The following is a 24,081-nucleotide window of genomic DNA, read 5'->3' as shown; positions in this document are numbered from 1 at the left end:
TTCGGAAGACAGCTGTAATATTCAGTAAGGCTTCTTGTATTTCTCCCTTTTTTTGACCCCATGGTGCTTGTTTGTACTGGCTTTAATCAGTTAAGACTGTGTGCCGCAAAGCAGATTTTCTGCTTCAGCAATTATTCTAAATTAAATCTAGCTTTCTGTGCGATTCTCATGGCATTCCGTAGGAACTTCTCATTTTAAAAAAGTTGATCAGAAGTGTAAAACTGAAATAGATTTAAACATGGTTGCTTCCCACTTGGACTGTCCAGGATCATTAAGACTTGGTGATTGAGTTACATGTTGAAATCACAAGATGTCATAGTCCCATTGTATACGGCACTGGTCAGACCACACCTGGAGTACTGTGTGCAGTTCTGGAGGCCTCACTTCAAGAAGGACGTAGATAAAAATCAAAGGGTACAGAGGAGAGCGACGAGGATGATCTGGGGCCAAGGGACCAAGCCCTGTGAATATAGGTTGAGGGATTTGGGAATGTTCAGCCTGGAGAAAAGGAGGTTGAGAGGGGACATGATAGCCCTCTTTAAGTATTTGAAAGGTTGTCATTTGAAGGACAGTAGGATGCTGTTCCCATTGGCTGCAGACGCAATAATGGGTTTAAACTACAAGTACAACAATATAGGCTAGATATCAGGAAAAAAATGTTCACAGTCAGAGTAGTTCAGCAGTAGAATAGGCTGCCTAAGGAGGTGGTGAACTCCCCCTCACTGGCAGTCTTCAAGCAAAGGTTGGATACACACTTTTCTTGGATGCTTTAGGATGCTTTGGTCTGATCCTGCGTTGCGCAGGGGGTTGGACTAGATAGCCTGTATGGCCCCTTCCAACTCTATGATTCTATGAAATGAATAAGACCAGTCTCCTGTGATGCCAGGTGATGGCCACTGCCACAAAATGGCTGGCACAGGAGCCAGAGCCAATGACAAAGTGTTGATGCATGAAGTTATGTGTGACTGTAATAAGTAACTGGTTTTAAAAATGAACATATTGTTTTAAAATATTTTCTTGCACACAGCTGATCTTCAATCACACATTGAAGATCCGCGTGCTATGGTGGCAACAGCAACCAAAAGCAATGCTCCTTTAGAATATGCGCAGCACATCGCATCTCCTGTGGTCAATCCCACTTTCTAAAAAACCCTGGCCGCCAGGAAAGGTCCCAGCGGCTACCATTTTAGGGACCACTGGTGTAGGGAATCTGGTTGGAGCAAGGATCATTAGCTACTTCTTTTAGGCCATTTCGCCACTCTTCCCTGTGCTCATCCTCTGCCAGGATGGCAGACAGAACGAATGGCAGACAGAAACAATGAATTCCCCGGGTCATGCCCTCTCCAAGGTTGAACAGGAATATGACTCTTGATAGCCCAGAGAGGATGTGATGCTATGATCACTGGGCTCCAGTGATGAAACATTTGTCTTCCATGGCACAAGCTGGCACAGTGAAATAAGGCTGATCTCAGTGATAGTAATGATTATAAGGTAACAGGTTGATCTAAATCAGGGGTAGTCAAACTGTGGCCCTCCAGATGTCCATGGACTACAATTCCCATGAGCCCCTGCCAGCAAATACCCCTCACTGGCAGTCTTCAAGCAAAGGTTGGATACACACTTTTCTTGGATGCTTTAGGATGCTTAGGGCTGATCCTGCGTAGAGCAGGGGGTTGGGCTAGATGGCCTGTATGGCCCCTTCCAACTCTATGATTCTATGAATTGTAGTCCATGGATATCTGGAAGGCCGCAGTTTGACTACCCCAGACCTAAATATATAACATGAGGAGAAAAACAATTTTAAAAGGGTTTTGTATTCCACTTGTATTCCATTGGTTCTCTTGTGGGTTTCTTTTAATGTGTGCGTGTGCCTGCAGTCCTTAAGTAAATTTTTGTTGGGTAGCTCTGAATGATATTGAAGTGGTAGTCTCATCAGATAATCCCTTGGGCTCATGGCAAGAATGAAACTTCAAATAAATCTTCAAGATTGAATAAAAACACCACCCTCTTGTTCTGTGGATTAATGGTTCTCTTCTAAACTGGGAGATCTGTGTTCTGCCCAGAGCTGATTCATTTTCAGTTGCCATGAGGAAAAGATTTGGTTTAATCATGTTTCCTTTTAGTGGTTCCTAAGAAAAAGGGCATATTAAATGGATGATAGAACTTTTTTTTAAAACATTGAGCAGCATAGTTCATTGCCGTCTGGGACATGTTCTCATGTTAACTTCATAATGTGAGAACTACTGCCGCATAGATTTCCCGTGCCATGAAGGGAACATGACAACCCCTAAGTCACATGGGGCCTATTCTGCAACTGTTGTCCTCTCCTTCACACATACACTCCACTTCCCAGAAGAATAAGAATTAGCCTAGTAGATAACATATATAAACACAAAGGCATGAAGTATGGCAATTAACCTTGAGACTGTTGTATACAATTTACTTTGAGGTTGTTGTATACATTTGCCCCAAATAACAGAGTTCAGAAAGCTGGATGTAAAAGAAGCTAAACATCAGCCTTGTAAATGCAGTTTGGGCTTGCTTTTCAAAAGCTTCTGTCAGTATTCAGAAGCTTCTGTCAGTATTTGTCTAAAAAAATGTTTTGTACAGAAAGTCCATCCAAAGTACTTGCACATTTTTGTAGAATGAACTCTCAGGGTCTTGATTTTGCCTCTCTTCAAAAAGCTATAAGCTATTCTTGAAAATTAAACCAATTTAGGATCAGCCTTCAGTGTCTCAGTTGAAGGGACAATGAAAGTAAGACGCCCTCTGTAGAAATCAGGAGAATTATTATTTATTATATTATATTTATAGACCGATTGGTGCTTAAAGGCTGAAAATAGAAGGGGTCTATGAAAGCTATTATTTTATTTTTGTCTAGTTTTACTCTTTACTTGTATTGTTTTAGAATGTTGTTAACCTCCCAAAGCCAACAGGGATGGGACAGTATATAAATAATTTATTTATGTATCAAAGATCTTTCCATTCTTCCAATTTATGGTTGGTTTTGCTTTGGTAAGAAAGTTTTCATTTTTTAATTTCCTGCCTCCCGTAGCACTCAAATTGGCGTCATCTGTGCAGTAGATGTTAGAGCAGACTTTCTTAACCAGGGTTTTGTTATACCCTGGGATTCCTTGACAAACCTGGAAACATTTCCTGAATGGATGGGAGTTAATTAATGTTTATATATTTCAATTTTGTTAAACATATATTGGGTGATATGACCATATATGGACATTCGATCTGCCCCCCCCCAATGGCCAGTGATGGGCCTGGAGGAGGAAGGGAAGGGGCCAGGGGTGGGTGTGTACACAGCAATGCTTCCCAACTGTATTCTGTTCAAACACGCCACTTCTGGGGTTTGGTGTAGTTGTTAGGAATGCAGACTTCTAATCTGGCATGCCAGGTTCAGTTCTGCATTCCCCCACATGTAGCCAGCTGGGTGATCTTGGGCTCGCTACAGCACTGATAAAACTCTTCTGACCAAGCAGTGATATCAGGGCTCTCTCAGCCTCACCCACCTCACAGGGTGTCTGTTGTGGGGAGAGGAAAGGGAAGGCGGCTGTAAGCCGCTTTGAGCCTCCTTCGGGTAGAGAAAAGTGGCATATAAGAACCAACTCTTCTTCTTCTCAAAGCCTAGAGAATGTTTCAGGGTTTCTCAACAGTAAAAAAGGTAAGAAAGTCTGTGTTAGAGAGAGGCCTGCCTCTACTATTAGTTGGTTGGTGTCACAATGAGGAATGTACCTCTGTCCGATTTCTGCCTTATACAAAATTCATACATTTAAAAAAGGACTGCTGTCCTCTCCAAGAAACTGAAAGTAGGAAGAATTGGGTAGGGGAGAGAACCACTTTCAGGTATGCAACTAGATTACATATGAGGCCCGCTCAGCTAGGCACTTCACAGCCGGTCTCTTGCTGTACTCCCTGTGCCTCCGCAAAATCTATCCACCTACTCCTTTGCACACATTTTATATCACAATGGGAAGCGGTTGGTGTGTAGCCATGCTTCCTTGGGCTTTAATGCAAAATATTCATTGTTGATCCTCCCCCCCCTTTTTTTTTTTTGGTATTTGAGAATGTATTTGTACCCTCACTGCTGTAGGTGTAATGATAACAGCAACAGACTATGTGTAGGCATCAGCTCTGAGGCTGGAAAAGTGCACCTTGTGCAAAGAGCAGAAAACAGAATTTTCCTGAAACATGTTGTTAGAAGAGGGCCAACCAGCTCCTGGTGCTTCTCTGACTGAGGACTTGGCAGCAGCTGTCGGCTCTCTTAATCAGCAGAGCATGTGCTGTTCTTATGGCTCTTGGTCATGATTTGCATCAAGCAATGACTGCCTACAAAAAAAAAAAGGTAAACAGAACTTCAAAACAAGCCATCAATAGTCTTTTGTGAAGGGGAAGCATTAGACGGGCTGTGAGCTACTCCAAGTCTGTGTCACAAACCAAGGCCACTCTCTCGCAGGAGACATGAAAAAGCTAGACATTTTTCTTAGAAGAAGAGGAAGGGGAAGAAGGAGAAGAAGAGAAGAAGAAGAAGAAAAGAAGAAGAAGATACAACTGGAAGCTTCATGATAGAAAATCTATTGATAAGAACAATTGGCATGGTCAGTACTAGGATAGATATAGAGACGCTCTTTCCCTTCCCCCATCAACACTTCAGTTTCCTGCAGTTTGTAATTCCCACAGCAGAAGGGCTTTTATCTTCAAAGAATAGTTAGAACACCTGGTGGCCATGAAGTGTCCAGGACTAAGTACTAAAGTCATAACATACCAAAGTACAGATAGCATCATGAAGTATCTGGATTTCCTGGGAACAGGCAATGTGTAGGCCAAGAGGAGAGGGAAGGAAGAGCACAACAGATTAACCCCACCGGTTCTTGGGACTTTTATTTATCTTTTACTAAAGTACATGGCATGGGGGGGGGGTTACATGACAATTTGAAGGGGGAACTTGTTCTTGCTTCCCCCAATATTGCTGAAGGCCTTCTCGTGCAGTTATTTTCATTTATGGCTTTTCTTGGGTTCAGAAGAGTGGTGATTTAGTTTTGGGCATTTGACATCATAGAATTGAAAGGTACCTCCAGGGTCATGTAGTTCAACCCCCTGCATAATGCAGGAACTCACAACTACCTGCCCACCCACAGTGACCCCAATTTCATGTCCTAGTGATTCCCCCCCCCCCCAAAAAAAAATCTCCAGAATCCAGTCTGACCTGAGGAAATTCACCTACCATCCCACAGTGGTGATCAGCAATTCCCTGGGTATGCAAGGAAGGGCCACAAGAGACAAACACTGGCACATCCCTTCCTACCTACCGACTCACAATCTGCCTTTCATAAAATCAGCATTTCTGTCAGATGACTGTCTAGCCTCTACTTGAAAACATCCAAAGAAGGAGAACCCACCACCTCCTGAGGAAGCCTGTTTCACTGAGGAACTGCTCTAACTGTCAGTAACTTCTTCCGGATGTTTAGCCGAAATTAATTTCAGCCCCTCTGGGGCAACAGAAACCAACTTTGCTTCAACTTCTATCTGACAGCCCTTCAAGTACTTGAAGATGGTTATCATATCACTTCTTAGTTGTCTTCTCTCCAGGCTAAACAGTCCAAGCTCCATCAGGTTTCTTATACATGGTATATAGACATTTGCCCTCATTTGATGATCCATAATGCACAAGGTAAAACTCTGTGAGGATTTGGGAAACATTTTGGACTCCTTTGTGCCAAACATGTTCACCTCTGCAAACGGAGTGCAACCCTAGAGAACATGTCTTGCTTGAGCTGTGCAGGTGCTAGTCTTTTCGGAGATATATGCACACCAAATCAGAATCTTGCTTACCTGTGGAGTGGGCCTCCACTATGGCAACGTTAATTTGTGACAGCTTTGGACATTTGAAATTTAGCGGTGGAGAGAATTTATTTCAGCCTGAAACTCTGACTAAATATTCCTGTGGATTCCAAATGGCTTAATTTAGCATGCTGCTCCTTTTCGAAATGTGAGCCAAACTCTGCTTCCTAACCAGAAGGGGGTTGCTATCCGACTGAAGTCTTAATTTGCATATTGAACCAGGGAAGAATAAAGACAAGGTAGTTTTGGCTGTAATATAAAGGAAATACAGGGAAGTGTTTGTATTAATTCTTTACGAGCTTTGCTAAATAAGAGTGCTAAATTGGAAAGCTTATGGCTGTGAATCTTTTGTTTGGGTGGCTTATAAAAACTGGTTTTCTGTAAAGAGAGAATCAAGTACACAGCACAGTCCCTGGGTTATTTGGGCTTGGCTCATCTGTAGGAGACAGATATGACTTTTGAGGATGGCCAAAGTCCATCTGGAGACAGGTTTATCAGAGCTGACTAGCAACCATGCTCACTTTGACATGCTGTTAGCTGATTGCCTGATAAACTCTACTATCGTTTCCAAGAACTGGGAGACCATATTCCTCTCTTCTGTAAGAGCCCTGTAAGTACTGGGGACATCATGAATGTTTGGTGGCCTGGCTACACGTTACAGATAGCAAAGAAAATTATCCATTCCAGTCTGTTTGCAGACTGATTTTTCAGCAGGAGATGGTAAACCAGAAATGTGGGCCTTATTGAGGGCTTGTTCCTCTCCCAATTCCTACAGAGAACAAAGAAAAGAGCATCACTCATAGCAAAAAGGAGCAGGTTTTGCATCTCAGCTGGTACTGTGGAATGGAGTTTAGCTGGCAAAAGTATCTTTACATCGAAAAGCATAAACAACATTAATCATGGCAGAAGTTGAATTTCAGGGACTGATCAATGAAACAAATGAGGGAAGCTATATAACAAATGGAGGGAAACTAGTTTAATGGCTCCGTTTATCAGTTGGTTTATCTCTTGGGGAGAGGCTTGATGACAGAACCAGAGTGGTATTGGATTTGTAATCTACCCTTCCTCCAGGGAGCCCATGACAGTAAATGTGATGATTCTTCCAGTTTTATCCTGACACCAACCCTATGAGGAAGGTCAGGCTGAGAGGGTTGATAAGCCCAAGGTCACTCCATGAGCATCGTGACAGATGTAGCTGATGGTCTGTAGTCTTAATACAACCCTAATTTCTACTCGTCGTTGGTTTAGTGGCTAAAGTGGTGAATTTAGGCAAGGAAGTCTTACGCTCAATTAGCCCTTATATTTAGAATAGCCATAGGATTTGGCACAATCCCCCCCCCCTCAGGTGTATTGGCGGTCCCAGGTGACTTCAGCATCCATGCCAAAACCAACCTGTGAGGACCAGCTCTGGATTTCCTGGCTTTCATGACAACCATGGACCTATCCCAAGTCACTGCTGCCCTTACACATTTAGTGGGCCATACATTGGTTTGTTCTACTGTGTTGAGGAAGGAGATGGGGGAGAACTTCAGTTCCCAAACTTCCATGCTTGGGCAAGGTACTAGAGTGGATGGTTGCTCCCTGGCTCGGGTGTTCTTGGAAGAGTAATTTTCTAGACCCTTTTCAGTCTGGATTCAGACTGAATTTTGGAACGGAGACTGCTTGGGTTGCCTAAGTTAAAGACCTTTGTTGAGAACTGGACAGGGGGAATGTGACTCTGCTAGTCCTTCTGGATCTCTCAGCAGTTGCCACTAGTACCATCAGCCGTAGTATCCTATTAAGATGCCTCTCAATGTTTTGACTAAATTAAAGGGAGTAGGTCAGTTTAAGAGATGATGAGTGTGAGAATCTTTATTTTGGTTGGAGTTGAGAAGTAAAGGGTCTGCCACATGAGTCCTATATTGGTGTGGCCACATTTGTCCAAAGAACAATGAACTGATTGAATAGCTTTTCCAAATGAATATGGGTGTGGCCCGAAGCAATAAGATTCATTCAGGGTATTATTTATGCCGGGAGCAGCAGTTGTGAACCCCCTGCTCAGAGACTCTGACCATTTCTTTTGGCCTTCAGATGCTTATTTATATGTTTTTCAGAGGCTTGCTGTGTAGCTGGAATTTAGGTACAGATGGCGTTGGCAGGGCTAGTTCTGAATAGCTTTGTTATATTTTAATACTAGATTTTAAGCCCATTTTACTGTAGATAAAATGGGCGCTAGATGGCATTGGCACGGGGCAAGGGTAGGCCTGGCTGGCGTAGCACAGGGCAGCACAGGGCCGCAGGAGGCTTGCCCCCCTTCCCCACGGCGGAGCGCAGAAGGTGTTGGGGAGGGCCGGGGCTACATGGAGAGGAAGCGGCGTACCTTTTGTCGGCGTCGGCTCCTGATCTGGCAGGCTTCTGAACGCTGTAGTCCGGGCGGAGGTGAGGCGGGCGGCGATGCTGCGAGGCGGCTCCGCCCGGCGGCAGAAAGCTTCCCGTCCCCCCCCCACCCACCGACGCTCCCGAGGCTCTCTGGAGCCTTCTGCCGCCGGGCGGAGCGGGCTCACAGCGTCTACGACGCTGTGAGCCCGCTACGGCCTGCGGCAGAAGGCTTCCCGTCCCCCCCCCACCCATCCACCCCCCCGAGGCTCTCTGGAGCCTTCTGCCGCCGGCCGCAGCGGGCTCACAGCGTCTATGACGCTGTGAGCCCGCTGCGGCCGGCGGCAGAAGGCTTCCCGTCCCCCCCCCACCCATCCACCCCCCCGAGGCTCTCTGGAGCCTTCTGCCGCCGGCCGCAGCGGGCTCACAGCGTCATAGACGCTGTGAGCCCGCTGCGGCCGGCGGCAGAAGGCTTCCCGTCCCCCCCCACCCATCCACCCCCCCCACCCATCCACCCCCCCGAGGCTCTCTGGAGCCTTCTGCCGCCGGCCGCAGCGGGCTCACAGCGTCGTAGACCCCCCGAGGCTCTCTGGAGCCTTCTGCCGCCGGCCGCAGGCTCTCTGGAGCCTTCTGCCGTCTACGACGCTGTGAGCCCGCTGCGGCCGGCGGCAGAAGGCTTCCCGTCCCCCCCACCCATCCACCCCCCCCCACCCATCCACCCCCCCGAGGCTCTCTGGAGCCTTCTGCCGCCGGCCGCAGCGGGCTCACAGCGTCTACGACGCTGTGAGCCCGCTGCGGCCGGCGGCAGAAGGCTTCCCGTCCCCCCCCACCCATCCACCCCCCCGAGGCTCTCTGGAGCCTTCTCTCGGCCGGCGGAGCGGGCTCGCAGCGTCCACAACGCTGCGAGGCCGCTCCGCCGGCCAAGAGAAGGCTTCCCGGCCCACCCCCCAGCCGAGGCTCTCACCAGGCGGGCCGCCATTTTCCGAGCGAGTGAAGCAGGCAATGGGGAGCCGCGCTTTGCGCGGCTCCCCATTGTCTGCCTGGGGCGGGATTGACACTCGGAGGGGCCAATCAGGAGCCGCTTCGCAGCTCCTGATTGGCCCCCCCCCGAGTTTTTATCCCGGACCGGTCCCGCCCTAGCTCCTCCCCACTACCCCTTACTCCTTTATAGAGTCCGTGGCGCCCGTGGCGCCACGGGCTGTTTACAGATGCTCAGGATGTAAACATTGTAAATAAAATTGACACTAGTAAAAGTGAAATGAATGAGTTATATGATGCCATATGCAAGCTTGCTGTTGCCTTCCATGGATTTTAACACTAACTAGAATAATGCAGCTGAACTGAGAAAAATAACAATTACAGTCAAGGTTTTGAGTATGCTTATCCAGAGCTCTCAAGATAAATCACCAAATGTTTATGGATGTAGTTTGCATAATCTAGATGCAGCTTTTTGCAAAAAAAAAATATATATATATATATATTTTTAAAAAGGAATCAGGGATAGATAAGCTAGTTGACAATGATTAAATGACCGGTGGAGTCAGTGAGCAACAACAGCAACAAAAATCATGAACGGCCAGTCTGAATTTTGCACATACAGTCCCTAGATATAAAAGTCAAAACAATATGGTTATAAGAAGTCTGGGTATCCCCCCCCCCCAATCATCAATCATAATGACTAGAACAGAGTCCCCATTTTGGTTCCCATGTCACTGACACCCTTCCTGGCACCTGCTAAGTGTTTTTATAAAGTGGGTAGGGTTAGGTGGGACTTCTGCCCAGCAGGGTTTCTGAGTGGTCATTGGAAATCTGCATATTCTCCCCCAAAATTGCTTTGGCTGGAGCTACGACTACACTGTGTGCTGAAGGTAAGCTTTGTGTATGCAAGAAATTATTTTTCATCAATACATCCATTTTTAAAAGGCATCCTGTTGAACAGAGTTTCTGCTTGAAACACTGGAGTTGTACATAATCTCACTCCTTGACATTTTGTGGCAGCCATTTTGTGGTTGCTCCCATCTTCCTGTGTCAGAACTCCAAAGGTGTTCACAGGTTGGGAATCTCTGACCTAGAATGAGCATGTTATAAATCTAGCAGATTCTGTACTAGGTACAATGGTGTATATATATCTGACTTCATGAGAATGAAGAATCTATTCTATTGTTTCTTAAATTAATTGTGGGCCAGACAGGGAAATGATTCCAAATTCTTGGCAATAGCACCGTATTTTATTTAATTTTAATTTTATTTTATTTGGCAACCCAGGAAACTGGACTCTTTGTTCTAGCGACACAAACCTTTTAGGAAGATGGAGCCTTCTGCCAGCAAGGAGTGCCATGTGGTCAAGTAGCCTAATGCAGTGGTCCCCAACCTGCGGGCCGCGGCCCGGTGCCGGGCCGCAAAGGCCATGGCACCGGGCCGCGGCTCCCTCTCCCCGCCCCGCCCCCGCAGTAAAAAACTTCCCAGGCCGCAATCTTGCAGGCCGGGAAGCTTCTTACTGCGGGAGGCGGGGAGAGGGAATCAGGGCCGGGCCGCGCCTGTGCGGGCCACGCCCGCTCGGCCCGATCCGCGGGCGCGGCCCGATCCGTGGGCGCGGCCCGGGCGCGGCTCGGGTGCGGCCCGATCCGCGGGCGCGGCGTGGGCGCGGCCCGCGGGCGCAGCGTGGGCGCGGCCCGCGGGCGCGGCCCGATCCGCGGGCGTGGCCCGCACGGGCGCGGTCCGCGGGGGCGCGGCCCGATGCCCTGCCGGTCCCCAGCCTCGGAAAGGTTGGGGACCACTGGCCTAATGGACGGAGTAACTTCTGAATCAGGAGATGGAATTGGAAATCTGATTTATATAAAGTGAAAGGGTTCATTAATGAAAACAAAATATTCTCCTTAATATCGCCCTCAAAGCGTGAGGAGGAAATGTTTTGCTTTTGTAAAGATCACTGGAGCAATGGCTGGTTGCCATTTGTTTCCAGGTATTTGTATTTTAGTATCATGGTTTTAAATGGAAATGTTTGTAATTATTATTTAAGCCACCCTGGACCACCAAGAAAGGCCAGGTATAAATGCTTGAATAAAATTTTAAGAATTATAAAACTCAGCTTGGTTATGCTATAGATGAACTGTACCAATGTGAAACACTAAAACTGTCTAAGACTGTTTATGCACTGGGAAATTCACTGCCCCAGCTCCTGTGCAGGAGCACAAATCAGGGGCGGACAACGTGCACCAGGCCAAGTGCTCCCCCATGTGGGTGCAGGAAGAGGTGGGACAACCTGCCCCAAGTAAAACTCCAGCCTGCAGCCAGGCATGAAACCTCCAGTGCATAAACGGTCTAACTGAAGACAAACATGATTCCAACCCATATGGAAGTGGAACCTGATTTTTAGTGAGAGCCAGAGGGGACAAGGTTTTGAACTTGTTAATGTAACATGCAGTCATTCCACAGACCGATGCGACCCCTTCCCAATAATAAGGCTGGCACCGTTCCGTAGGGAGGTCTTCCTAGTTTCATGAATGGTCTATTCGTAAGAAAGCATTCCATTAAGATGATATGCTTTTGTGTTACATACAAAGTCATGTATTAAATATCCCTTATAACGCTTCCCCCTTTAAAAAAAAAAAGTGGAAAGAAGTACTTTTTCCAAAAGTAGGAAGAAACCCCCTGCACTATGCAGGACATACACATCCCTATCCCTATCCCTAATCATCTCAACCAACTTGGTAGGACCAAGTTAGTGCTACTATGTCAGCAAATGTTGTTAAATTATTTGTGTGTCAAATAAGTCCATTGCATTTCTGTCAAATGGCAGGTGATGGAGAGAGTGATTGTGGGTGTATATGAGTGAGAGAGAGAGATATTCTGATCTCTGGAGCTGTTTTGACCTTCTGCCTGTGTTTTATGACTAGTATTTGTCTGTGTGTGTTGATGTGCCATATTCCAACTAAATATCCAGGATGTGCTCATGCTGTGTTCCAGGATATTGTCATGCCTTAGTAAATGTTAACTTGCTTTCATCGCATCCTCCCTTTTCACATGATGAGATGGCAATTGTGTGATACGCATGCTTTGGTTTCCGAAGAGCTTCCTCAAAAAGCAGATCTTACAAAACCAGCTTTTAAACAGTAACTTCCTACTCCTTTAGCACCGTAACAGAATGACCAGAGCCAGAGAGTTTGTTTAGATGACCAAACTAATTTAATCTGTAAATTGTGTGGGTTTTATAGCTGGCTTGGAGCCGTATTTCAATAAATCTATCTAACCAATCTAACAACCAATTTAAAAATTCCAATTTTAATTTCTCCATTATGTGTAAAGTAGAAGGACTGGCAGTGAGACATGCACATTTGCTATTTGCTATATTCAAAGCTGATTTTATAAAGGCTTTCTTTGCTGCCTGCTTCTTAAGGTTGTCAAATAAGAGAGAATAAAAACTGTGCTTCCAGGTGGACAATGAGCATGAGGCAGCAACCAAATTGAGATAAAAAGTTTCCTCCGCTTCTTTTGCAAAGATTAGCTCCACTTTAAAGGACTGCTGATTAATTCGACTTGACAGTTTGATTATGGCACCTTTTGCAGGTCTCAAAAATAATTTTGTTACTAAGGTGATAACCTTATTGTCCTGACAATTATGGTAATCTGTTTGTCCCCACCTCCAAGGCAACACTTCTCTGACTATTTTCGAAGATGGCCTAGATTCTCAAAACTATTATTCTCAGGGTGATGGTATAAATCTGATAACTTTTGGCAGTACACTGGATGTGTGGCAGTAGTGAGAACTTTCTGTGAGTTAGCATTTAGCCTGTGGTTTTGGCTTACAGCATACCAACCGTACTTGAATGAGCTTTTAAAGCATTTGGGTTGATGGTGATGGAAGGTGTCGTCAAATCACAACCGACTATAGGGTTTTCAAGGAAAGAGGTGTTCAGAGGTGGTTTTCCTTTGTCTGCCTCTGCATAGCAGCCCTGAACTTCCTTGGTGGGTTCCCATCCAATTACTAACCAGGGTCAACACTTCCAAGATCAGGCTAACATGGGTCATCGAGATGGGGAGCCAGTTTGGTGTAGTGGTTAAGAGTGGCAACCTCTAACCTGAAGAACTGGGCTTGACTCCCCATTCCTCAACATGTAGCCAGCCGGATGATCTTGGGCCAGTCACAGTTCTCTCAGATCTCTCTCACTCTCACCCACCTCATAGGCGAGTGTATGTTGTAGGAAGAGGAAAGGCAGGTGATTGTATGTCACTTTGAGACTCTTTGGGTAGCAGAAAGCGGGGTACAAAAAACCTAGCTTTTCTCTTCTTCTAAATCACTATCATAATTCTCATGGGAATTGTAGTCCATGGACATCTGGAGGGCTGCTGTTTGACTACCCCTGTTCTAAATCATATGTGCTATAGTATAGATACATAAAACTGGCTTGCTGCAAACTTGGGTGCTAACAAGGGAAGGCTTTTCCTGTGGTCCCCACCTGCCCATATCATATAAGTAGATCTTTTATGTGCTTAGAATCTGCCATTGGTTTGTTCCTCTGAAAAATCTTATATGTTCTCATCTGTGTATATTGAAGAGAACCTGTACCGTTTAGTGGTGGTTTCTTGTAAATGCAGTTTGTAACTACCCCATTGGTATTTGCCCTGTGGGTCACAGACAGCCATATTTGTCATTATCATCTTCCAAAAGAGCTACACATTTCCATTGTGAGCATGATGCCTGCACTTCCAGGAGGCTCATAGCGTAACATGTCCTCTGGCAGCAGATGCTTGAAGGTGGGAACCAACTGCCACCGCAAGCTCCACTGAGCAACAGCATTGCACACTTTCCTAAAATTCAGGGTTGGTGCCATATTGGGGAACAGTGCTCAGCAGAGCCACGAGTGCATGACATAGAGCAACATTGGGCTCCTGAGCCACCACTATCAGTATCTTACATATTGCCAATAGGTTAGAGTACTTTGACCAAGAAAAGAGTAATCAGCGTTGGACCCAGTTTATTGTAATACTAGATTCAAAGCCCATTAGTGAGAACAGGCTTTGAAAGCCCCCCCCTCCCGGTGTGTTTCTAGGCCCGATGGGAAGGCCTGCTTCCCCCCTCCCCCCTGGTGTTGGTGCGGCGTTCCGCTCGGGCCTAGAAGCACATCCGGGGCCTTGAAGAGGGGAAGCCTTTCATCTTTACTCATTGTGTCCTGCTGCTTCCTCGTGGCTTTCTGGCCTGTCCTGGCGAGGGCCTAGAAGTCTTTCTGGCCTATGCTTGTGAGGGCCTAGATTGTGCCCTCACCCGATTGTCTAGAACTGCTGTCTGTCCTGGTGAGGGGCCAATCGTGCCTTCTGATTGGCCCCTCACCCGGACTGGCCCTGCCCACTCTCCGCCCACTTAGCCCTTAGCCAAATATGAATACTTTCAGTATCATTAATGTGTAGAAGGTGTTTCCTTCTCCAAAGAGCATTGAGTTCTGTCACATAATCTGAGATTTATTATGTCTGACAATAAGCTTCTGCTTATGGAATGCAAAGCCACAATTCTTCACAATGTTCTTGGCTTTGACAGGACGACCATAAGTTTTTTTGGCAATTACATTGCACAAGTGATCTTAATTCTGTGTGTGTATATATAAAATATATGTGGTGAATAAACACTTCTAAAGCATCATTACGTAAGAGATTAATGTTCAGGGGGACCAAGTGACTTTGATGAATGAAATCCCATTCCTGCCCATTAATAACCATCATTGCTTGATGCTGTCATTGCTGGGGTACATGTTGCCATCCTGGTAATTATCCTGACAATGTGCCTTACTTTGAAAAGTCAGCCGAAGTGATAAATAATGCCATGTCCCTCTTCTCATACAATTTTATTACTGCTTAGGATGTGTCAACTTAAAGCTTCCCCGTATACTTTTGCATAGAAATGATGCAAGATTCCTTGTACTTTTTCTTCTTCTGGCCAATTTAACCCTCAGTGAAGAACTGTAAAGTCCTGCCCACAAATTCTCCTTGTCTTCCCTCAGCTATGCATCATTGGGTTGTTCACAGTAGTGATTTTCAGCGATCCAGTTCTTCACTAGTAGTGCCCCAAGCTAGTATGAGGAGCTTGAACACGACACATACCTATTCTCTGTTCCTTAAATCTCAACTATAGCATTCATCCAAGTGATTTGAAATGCCTGGAATCTTAGTTTGATAATGATCATGATGGTTAATTTAAATGATGGTTGTATAGCTAACTGCGCATATGTATTCATGTCTGGGAGGGTGTGGAATCATATAGAATATCCTGATTTTGTCAGATCTCAAAAGCTAAGGCTTTTGGGAGACCACCAATAAAAACTTTGCAGAGGAAGGCAACAGCAAACCACCCCTGCTTAACCACTTTCCTTGTAAACCTAGTGGCATCGCCATAAGCCAGCAGTGGATTGACAGCAAGTTATACTAACATTCATGCCTGTACGCTTCTCTTTCCAAATGCTTTTTCATGCTCAGTCAAAGATGCATGATGTTTTAAATTTTGTTTGTATGAGTGTTCCCGGTCAAATACGTTATGCACATGTAAAGTGCGGTCAAGTCACAGCCAACTTGTGGCAACACCATAGTGTTTTCCATAGCAAGAGACTAATGGAACTGGTTTACTGTTATCTTCCTCTGCATAACAATCCTGGAATTCCATGGTGATATCCCATCCAAATACTAACCATAGGCAACACTACTTAGCTTCCACAAGCTGACGAGATGAGGCTAAGCTGAGCCACCCAGTTCAAATATCTTAGGTGTCCTTTTATTCCTTGATGCGTTATAACTTGCTTGCTTGCCTGCTTTGCTACTTTCCTTTCTGTTCGTCATTCACCCTGAGCATGGGAATGTCTGGGAAGCTTCCAGGCTGAAGGAGTCAGGATTGAAGGCCTGAACCCTAATGGAGAATGGTTAACCTTTTGTCTTCATCAACTCTCTTTTGGTTGCGAGAACTTCAGAGTAAGTGATGACAGAGGCTTGTATTTTCTTTTGGCTACTCCTTATAGATCAACAGACATTTATGTGCAGTATTCATAAGCTTTTGGACTGATTTAAGCAGTCTTTCTGCCTCAGCCTAATTGTGTTTGGCTTCCTCTTCACAGACCCAGTTGCATCTCTGGGACCTGCAATGACAAGTCTTAACAGTAGCCATGCAGAGAAAACTGGTGAAATGTCTTCAAAGCAGCCAGCGCCAAAAGTGCAGGTTCAGCGATCTGTCTCCCGAGAAACCATCACCATTCATTTCTCGGCATTTGGGAAGGAGGAAGAGGAGGAGGAGGAGGAAGAGTTTAAAGAGTTTCCCACTGTGGCACTGGATGACCAAAGCATTGTAACAGCGCTTGAAGCTAAGGAAGACCTATGCTTTGATCATGGTGACTATGACTCTTCTGGTCCCACTACCTCGCTTAACAAGACTGCATCTCCACTTGCCTCCTCGCCTACCACCATGCCAACTGCAAAGCTGTTGGAGTCTTCAGCATCCCAAGTATTCAGCGCAGTGCCATTAGCCCTCTCACCCTCTTCCCATTTGTGTCATACTGCTAGCCCATCTGGCGTGGCGTTGCCTTCAGAACTGAGAACCAGCTTATCGTCTTCTCCATTGTCTTCTCCTTCCAAGTCAATTGTTTTGTCTAGTGCGCCACCCACTGTTACTAGCTCAAAGCCTTTCATGAGTTTAGTGAAGTCTCTTTCAACAGAAGTAGAACCAAAAGAACCCACTCCACCCACGAGACATAGACACTTAATGAAAACTATAGTGAAGTCTCTGTCTACGGACACTTCTAAACAGGAGTCTGAAAGTGTGCCCAGCAGACCACCTGATTCTAAGCTGAACTTGCACTTGTTCAAGCAGTTCACCCAACCACGGAGTACTGGTGGTGATTCCAAAACTGCTCCCTCATCCCCCTTAACATCTCCTTCAGATACTCGATCCTTTTTTAAAGTACCTGAAATGGAGGCCAAAATCGAGGACACTAAAAGACGCCTCTCAGAAGTCATCTATGAGCCTTTTCAACTCCTGAGTAAAATAATGGGCGATGAGAGTAGTAGCCACAGGCCCAAAGCCTTATCTTCAAGTGCTTCTGAACTGTCCAATCTTTCCAGCTTGAATGGCCATTTGGAAAGCAATAACAACTATAGCATTAAAGAGGAGGAGTATGACTCAGAAGGGGACTTCTATGGAAGTGATTCCCACATAAGTAAGAGTAGCAAACAGGCCCAAGCAGCTGAAGAACACGGAAAAGAGATTGAAACTAAAAGTTCTCCATTATTAAGCACAAAGGACTTCAATTCAAAGGCATCCTTGGTACTAGAAAGATGTTCTCTATCTGCCTTGGCAAGCAAAGATGATGAAGAGTTCTGTGAACTGTACTCTGAGGACTTCTATGTGATCGAGGATGAGAGCAAAGCTGACAAACAATTGGAAAGTTCTCTGAGGACGGAGATGCCCAAAGAGATATCTACATCTTTCAAAAGTGAAGGTGAAATTCAAGTACACGTGCAAGAGGTTAACCTTCCAATGAAGACCTTGTACTTTCTCACCATGTTGATCTATGCTTACCTTATACTCCCTCTCCCTAGTTACTTCAGTGGACTCTTCTTGGGAGTTGCCATTGGATTTATGATTGCAGTCTTTGTTGTTTGGCTTTTTACACCAAGTGCTAGGTATAACAGGCTACATAGATATGGGACAAGGCAGCTGATTGCAGAACCTCTGGACATCAAAGAGCCTGAGATATTGAAGGTGAGTTCCTGCTTTCTTTAATTTTCATATCTGGGTATACTTGTTTTGTATTGTAATGCCCTTGGATTAAGCTGTGTCAGAGGCCAGTTCTTATGCGAATGCAATGTACTGGCATGTGGATAGGTAAGAATTTTCAGAAAAGACACACTGAAGCGGGGCTAGATTTCTTGCTGCACTTCAATGAAGAAATTAGTGTTGTGTTCATAACGGATAGTAGTATGCATGTGTTTTAAGTGCACAAAACGTTTGTGTGAACAAACACACCGATTTTGAAAAGAGGCAGGAAAATTATGGAGGGTGGCCGTACTGTTATATATTTTAACCTACATAGTTAGGTTTAATCTTCTATAACTGTATTTGTTAGGAACTTCCTTATCAAAAATAACTGTTGTTCTTTAATACCAAAGAACTTTGCAAGCAAAGGAATGAGCTTATCTTTGTGTACTGAAGTAAATTCTGGGGTTCTTAACTTATGAAAAGGCTTAGCTTTCCTTCCACTCCCGAGGAAGATTGGTTCTTAAGAGGGTTTTTGCCATGGTGTATGTAGCAAACACACAAAGCGATGTATTGTTCAGTGTTCCACATATTTATGTGAAGAGGGCTTCTATATCCATGCAAAAAGTGTTCTCCAAACACCTAAGAAGCTGTGTTGGGGAAGCTTAGCTTCCAAATTGTATTGTTCTGCGAGTGAACCTTCAGTTTAATTTATCTTGGAGTATATTTGGGATGATAATGTCACTAACATCTCCTTGTTCCAAGGTGGGAAAGGTAACTCCTATCTAATGTACCTGGGTTGCAATTTGGGGGTGGGGGTAACCGAACCCTGCATTTTCCAAATTCATCGAATTTATGAAGGTATGGAAGAATCACATTCTACTTGCTTTTTCAGCTCTGTTTGATGGCCTTTATTGTTTGCTTCTGGTTGCCCAAGAATGACCAAGAGCGAGACTTCACATGACACAGGCAGCTATGATTTTTCACACAGCTGTCTCTTCCACAGGGCATTTTTTAAATAAACGCAGTAGGTGTCTAATTCAAATAATTTTATGTGTGGAGGAGTCTTTACCACATTCAAACCCTGGCATTTGGCTTCCAGCAAAATTCTTAACATGCTGTTCAGTGAGAGAGATTTTATGAAGAGGTTTTATAGGAAGGTTCATGGTTTACGGTGTAATATACTTATGTATTCTACAGTCTCTAGGCTTTTCTGTGTGAATAATAAGGTTGCAAATCACAAAATGGTTTCAGGAATTTGGATAAATGCTTAGTACTTGTCGTCTTTTCTGTTGTATCTAGCATATTGTACACAGGATCCTATTATGTAATTTCTGTACCACTTAGTATGTCATGTTAAGACTTAAGCTATGTTCCTCCAGTCTTCTAATACCCTATGGAATATCTCATTTTGTTGATTGTACTGACTCACTATGTGGAATCTGCCTTGAGGACTAGAAATAGCATTTTAAAAACATTTTGACTGCATTTTCATGCCTCTAATGTCTCGGTGGCTTCAAAACTGAATTTATATTCTTGGTTCTCTGATTACATTTTGTAGTTTTTAAATTTCTAATTATAGGATACAATAAAAAACAAAAGATTAAAAGAAAAAGAGCAAAGAACAGCCATCATATATCTTTCAACTTACAATTATATTACTTGGAATATTGTTACATTAGTTCATCTCTAACCATTTTAAAGCTCATCAACGCTCTAGTCATTAGACTCTTTTCATTATAATATACATACTTTGATCTTCAAGTCTACATATTATCGAACCATCCCCCTCCTAAAATGGACATCGGGTTCAATGATTAAATTTTGCATGTCCAGATTGTGTCCTCTGAGTGTATGAAAGTTAGATCTTGGTGTCCATTTGGGCACACAACAATTGCTTGAAAATGTCTTGTTTATTCATTATTCAATCAAGTGTATGTTAAAGTGAGCGATGGAGATCTTTTAAGATGAAAAATATAATGCTGCTTAGAAGAACTTGTCTTTCCTTCAGAAGGTTGACTTGGTACTGGAATGAAACTGAAGTCCAAAGTAGCACATTAAAAACTAACATCATTCATTCAGAGACAGAGTTCACTGCGTCATTGAATGAACTCCCTCCAGTCTTGAATAAAATGTCTCTGAAACAACTGAGTGGGAGCAATTCCACTCCCCTCATCCAGACAAGCTTCACATCTGATGTTAAAACTTACTTCATCCTCTTGCTTCTTGAATCAGTAAGGCAGATCCATAACGTCTGCTTCTGTCATGTCTCATTTAGCTCTGGGTCAAAGCACAGATCACAATTCTTTCTAGATATTCTTTGACACAGGTGTGACACTTTTTGTTTATCCTGCTTATTGGATTTGCATAACACTCATTGTCTCCTTGAGCAGGTTTCTCAGAGAGATCTGCATCATTTTGTATGACTCATGCATTCAGATGCTGTGGGGAGTAATCCACCCACACCAACTGCTAGGCATTATACTACAGCACCTTAAGCCTTAGTGTAGTGTGATACCTGAGACAGTATAATTAGTGCTACACTGTTCAATATAACCGGTTAAACCACAGTCCAGTCCAGAATGAAATTCAGTATCTGCTTCTGGCTCTGTATGGTATCTGATTGGCTTCAGTATAAAAGCATACACATTTGATAGAGGTTCAGCCTTTTCAAAAGAAATGGTGATTGCTTTTATAGGCTTCTGATAATGATTTTAATCTAAAATAATTCAGATCTTATAAATGGTGACTGTCTGGTGAAGATGATAGATATACCTTTGAATTCTGTGCTAGCATATTTGTCCACCTCTTTGGGACTGCCTTTTTCCCCTATGCCTCCCAAAGAATATTAAGATCAAATTGATTGATTGATTGATTGATTGATTGATTGATTGATCGACAGAACTAGCTGAGGCAACATTGCCATGCTCAGTAGACTGTTGATTTAATTCCAGCTGTATCCCAGGAATAACTGGGACCCAGTTATTGGTTCTACAAGTGCAAGGAGATTTTAGACAGGTTCTCAAACATCTCACACACAAACACACACCCCTTCGGTGTAACATAAAACATAGCATTTTGAAACCTGAGATTATTTCAAAAACAGTTTACACTAGGGCCTAGGGAACGTTTGTTCGAAGGAAACAATGTCCTTGACTAGCACAAACCTGCTACATACATGTAAGTAGCTCCTTCGGGTTCCTCAGAAGCACATTAGAAATGCATCAGTGAACAAATCAATTATAATGGACAGGTTTTGCTAGAAGGCTGTTTGGCAATGACTTGAACATCTTTTCCTCTGCTGTGTATGCTTGTAGTGACTATCTGGCATTCCTTAGAATGCTCTTTTTAGTTTTGTAAAGTGGTGTAGCAGGCCTGATCTGTGCTGTGGGTATACCAAGAGCATTCCTGGAGTAGCTTCATGATCCTCCCCAGTGTACTAAGGCCTGGGGTAAACACTAGAGAGGGTCTCCAGTAGAAGTAGAAGAAGGTTCAAATATAAAACAGTCAACCCCCTTCTGAATCTCACTTACAAAGACCATTCTGACAGAGCAATAATCTACTTGAAAGGGCCATTTGTCCGCTTCCTGGGTACCATGAAACCATTAAGCTAAAACATAACACCTGCCTCAAGTGGTCATCTCATAAATATTCAGGTATTCCTTCCACCATAGATTGGCTCAGTTAGGCACTCACAGACCAGATCCACTAATAGGGTTTTGGGTCCTCATTTGCACCAGTTCAGCCCTGAACCCACCAATGGACATTCCAATTTAATATCCTTGGTTCAATATCATCCCTTCTGACCCAGAAAGCTTAATTACAGGACTTGCATGACATAGTAGTCATGGCTGCACCAATGAAGGGGTAAAATCACCCCATCTCCCCCTTCCACAGGCGTCACCTCTGCCTACGCAACAGCCAAAAATGCAGTTTCACCCCTTTCCCTTCTCAGTTTAGACTATCAGTCTATGTAAGTTCTGCAGCCCCAGAAATCAGCTTTCCTGGTACTGGAATATGCTGTGGTGTTACGCAGTGGTAGAGACATGGGAAATCTTCACATTATTTATAGTCTACATTGGTCAAGGCAAGGCAAATTACACAGAGTGAGTCAATACGATCAACCAGATGGGACATTCCATAAACAGTGAAATAGGATTTGGGTTGTGGAACCAACCAGAAATCTAAAACAAAGAAAACTGAAGCAAAGCACACTGTTAACATGGCGCATTAAATGATGCAAAATTACACAATAGCATCCAATTTACAGCAAAATATACACAGTAGCATAGACTACAATCCCTAATAACTTTGTGAAAGAATCATCAGCACCAGATTACTGGACCCATCATATTCTGTGAAAGTTGGTTCCACAAGATGGGAGCAATAGCTGCAAGTTTAGATGAAAGTTCAGTGTATATTTTGATTGTGCTGCTGTGATACTTCTAGTTATCTTTGGGAGTAGTCTTGCTATTGTGGGAAGGCCGCTTTGAGCTGTAAAATGGTGGTAAGATGTTTGATGGATTCAATTTAAGTAAAGCATTAGACTGTACTTAGAAATCCTACGTAAGTGATTGTGATATCATTACACAATATGATATTTATAGATACCATTTGCAAGTGAGGCTGTTTCAACAAGACTGAGTTGGAATGATGGATAAATTGTCGGAGAACTGGGGTCTATAGAAGCTTGATATAGTACCCTTGCGAAAGTTAAGTAGCTTTGGGTTTGGTTAGTGCTCAGGTGGTCTCTCTTGAGACTAAGGAAGGAGTCATAGTAGAGCTCAAAGTGAATGCTCAGATAGCTCTTCACGCACTAAACAGTTTTGCCTCTCATATCAGAGAGAATGCTTCTCTGACTGTGCCTTCTCAACATGCCAGTTTTGTTTTGCAGTGAATGATTTATGGTGGGGAGTGTTTAAACATGCAAAGTAGATGATGGTGTCACATAATTCTGAATATGTAGGTTGGGTCTAAGTTGCTATAACAGCCGTTTTATATGGCAGCATACTGCTACTGTTCCTAGCACTGGGTTATGGAACATCGATAGCCAGCCCCCTCCTAGCCCACGTGATTAGATATTGGTAAGAGGGTCGGGCTAGGCTTCGCCATCTGTAGTTTTTTGTTTATTGATGGATGTCCTGGTTTTAATGGGGTTTTATCTGAGTTTTATGATGGACTGTTGTAATCCACCACTAGCCAATTTTGAGAGTGGTGGGGAATAAATAAATAATTATAATAATAATAATTAATAATAATAATAAAGGTAGTAGACAATATTGAGTCAGAACTGTTCAATTTGAGTTACCTTCTCACATAACACAGATTTGTATTAATATTTTCTTTCTGTATATCTGTTCAAAAGCATTGAGGAAAATCAGGGAAGATATGTTCATAAACTGCCCTGCTACTAAAGGCTATCCTTGGCCTTTTATGCACTGGTGCTTTCCTGCCAGGTTTTCTTTTTTGTTTTGCTTTTTGCCCAGCTTTGCCTGTGCCCCTGCATTGGTGTTTTTGGTGCTTTCTATTTGCTGTGTATCTGGGTTTCTTGAGAGTGGTTTTGCAACAGTTTCCCCCTTCTTAGCTCCCAAGCCAAAGGTTCCATTGGAGTTCCCCCCCTGCCCTTTTTCCATCCCTGGGAGACCATTCCTCCACTGCCCACATTGTACTTTCTACCCTCCTTTACCCCTTGGTATATGAGCTTCATTACCTTTCCAGTTTTGTTAAGGTGACCAGAATTTAGAAACCATAAGGCGAGACATGCTGCCACCGCTATGGCAGTCTCCCTCAGTCCCTCCGATTGGGTTAACCTCGCCTCCGCGCGCCACTCCCGTCTCATGTGCCTGCACGGTGTCGGCAAGCCAGAGCAGAGCACCGCTGTCGGCCATCCTGCTGGCCGGGAGGGAGGCAGGCAGGGAGGGGGCTCCGGCTGGCGGGACTTTTAAGGACCCGGGCGGGATCTGGGACAAAGACCAGGAAAGCGTGAATGTCCTGTGGTTTTCAGGACGGAGGGGCAGCTTAAATTTTGTTGAACTTGGGGAGAGGGGAGGCTGACCTCAGGTTAGGTCTAGCAAAAAGACACATGGAACGCTAAACTTGGGTTGCTAAGGGAGAAGCCTTTGGCAGGGAAAGTTTTGCTAGAAGTAACA

At 44.3% G+C, this 24,081-nt stretch overlaps 1 protein-coding gene across 5 annotated transcripts in view; it reads left to right on the top strand.

Annotated features, from left to right (window-relative positions):
* Nucleotides 1-24,081, top strand: part of TEX2 (testis expressed 2) — a 95,406-nt gene that overhangs the window by 33,318 nt on the left and 38,007 nt on the right. For all 5 annotated transcript variants that reach the window (XM_077328857.1, XM_077328853.1, XM_077328855.1 and 2 more), the window contains exon 2: nucleotides 16,299-17,938. In XM_077328857.1, coding sequence (XP_077184972.1) covers nucleotides 16,325-17,938 — 1,614 coding nt within the window. In that variant the 5' untranslated portion in view covers nucleotides 16,299-16,324. The remainder of the gene's footprint in view (nucleotides 1-16,298; nucleotides 17,939-24,081) is intronic.

Source organism: Paroedura picta, chromosome 3, assembly GCF_049243985.1.
Source record: "Paroedura picta isolate Pp20150507F chromosome 3, Ppicta_v3.0, whole genome shotgun sequence".
NCBI classification, from domain to species: domain Eukaryota; kingdom Metazoa; phylum Chordata; class Lepidosauria; order Squamata; family Gekkonidae; genus Paroedura; species Paroedura picta.
The sequence above is the reverse complement of the archived record's forward strand: the minus strand, read 5'-3'. Positions and strand labels throughout refer to the sequence as shown.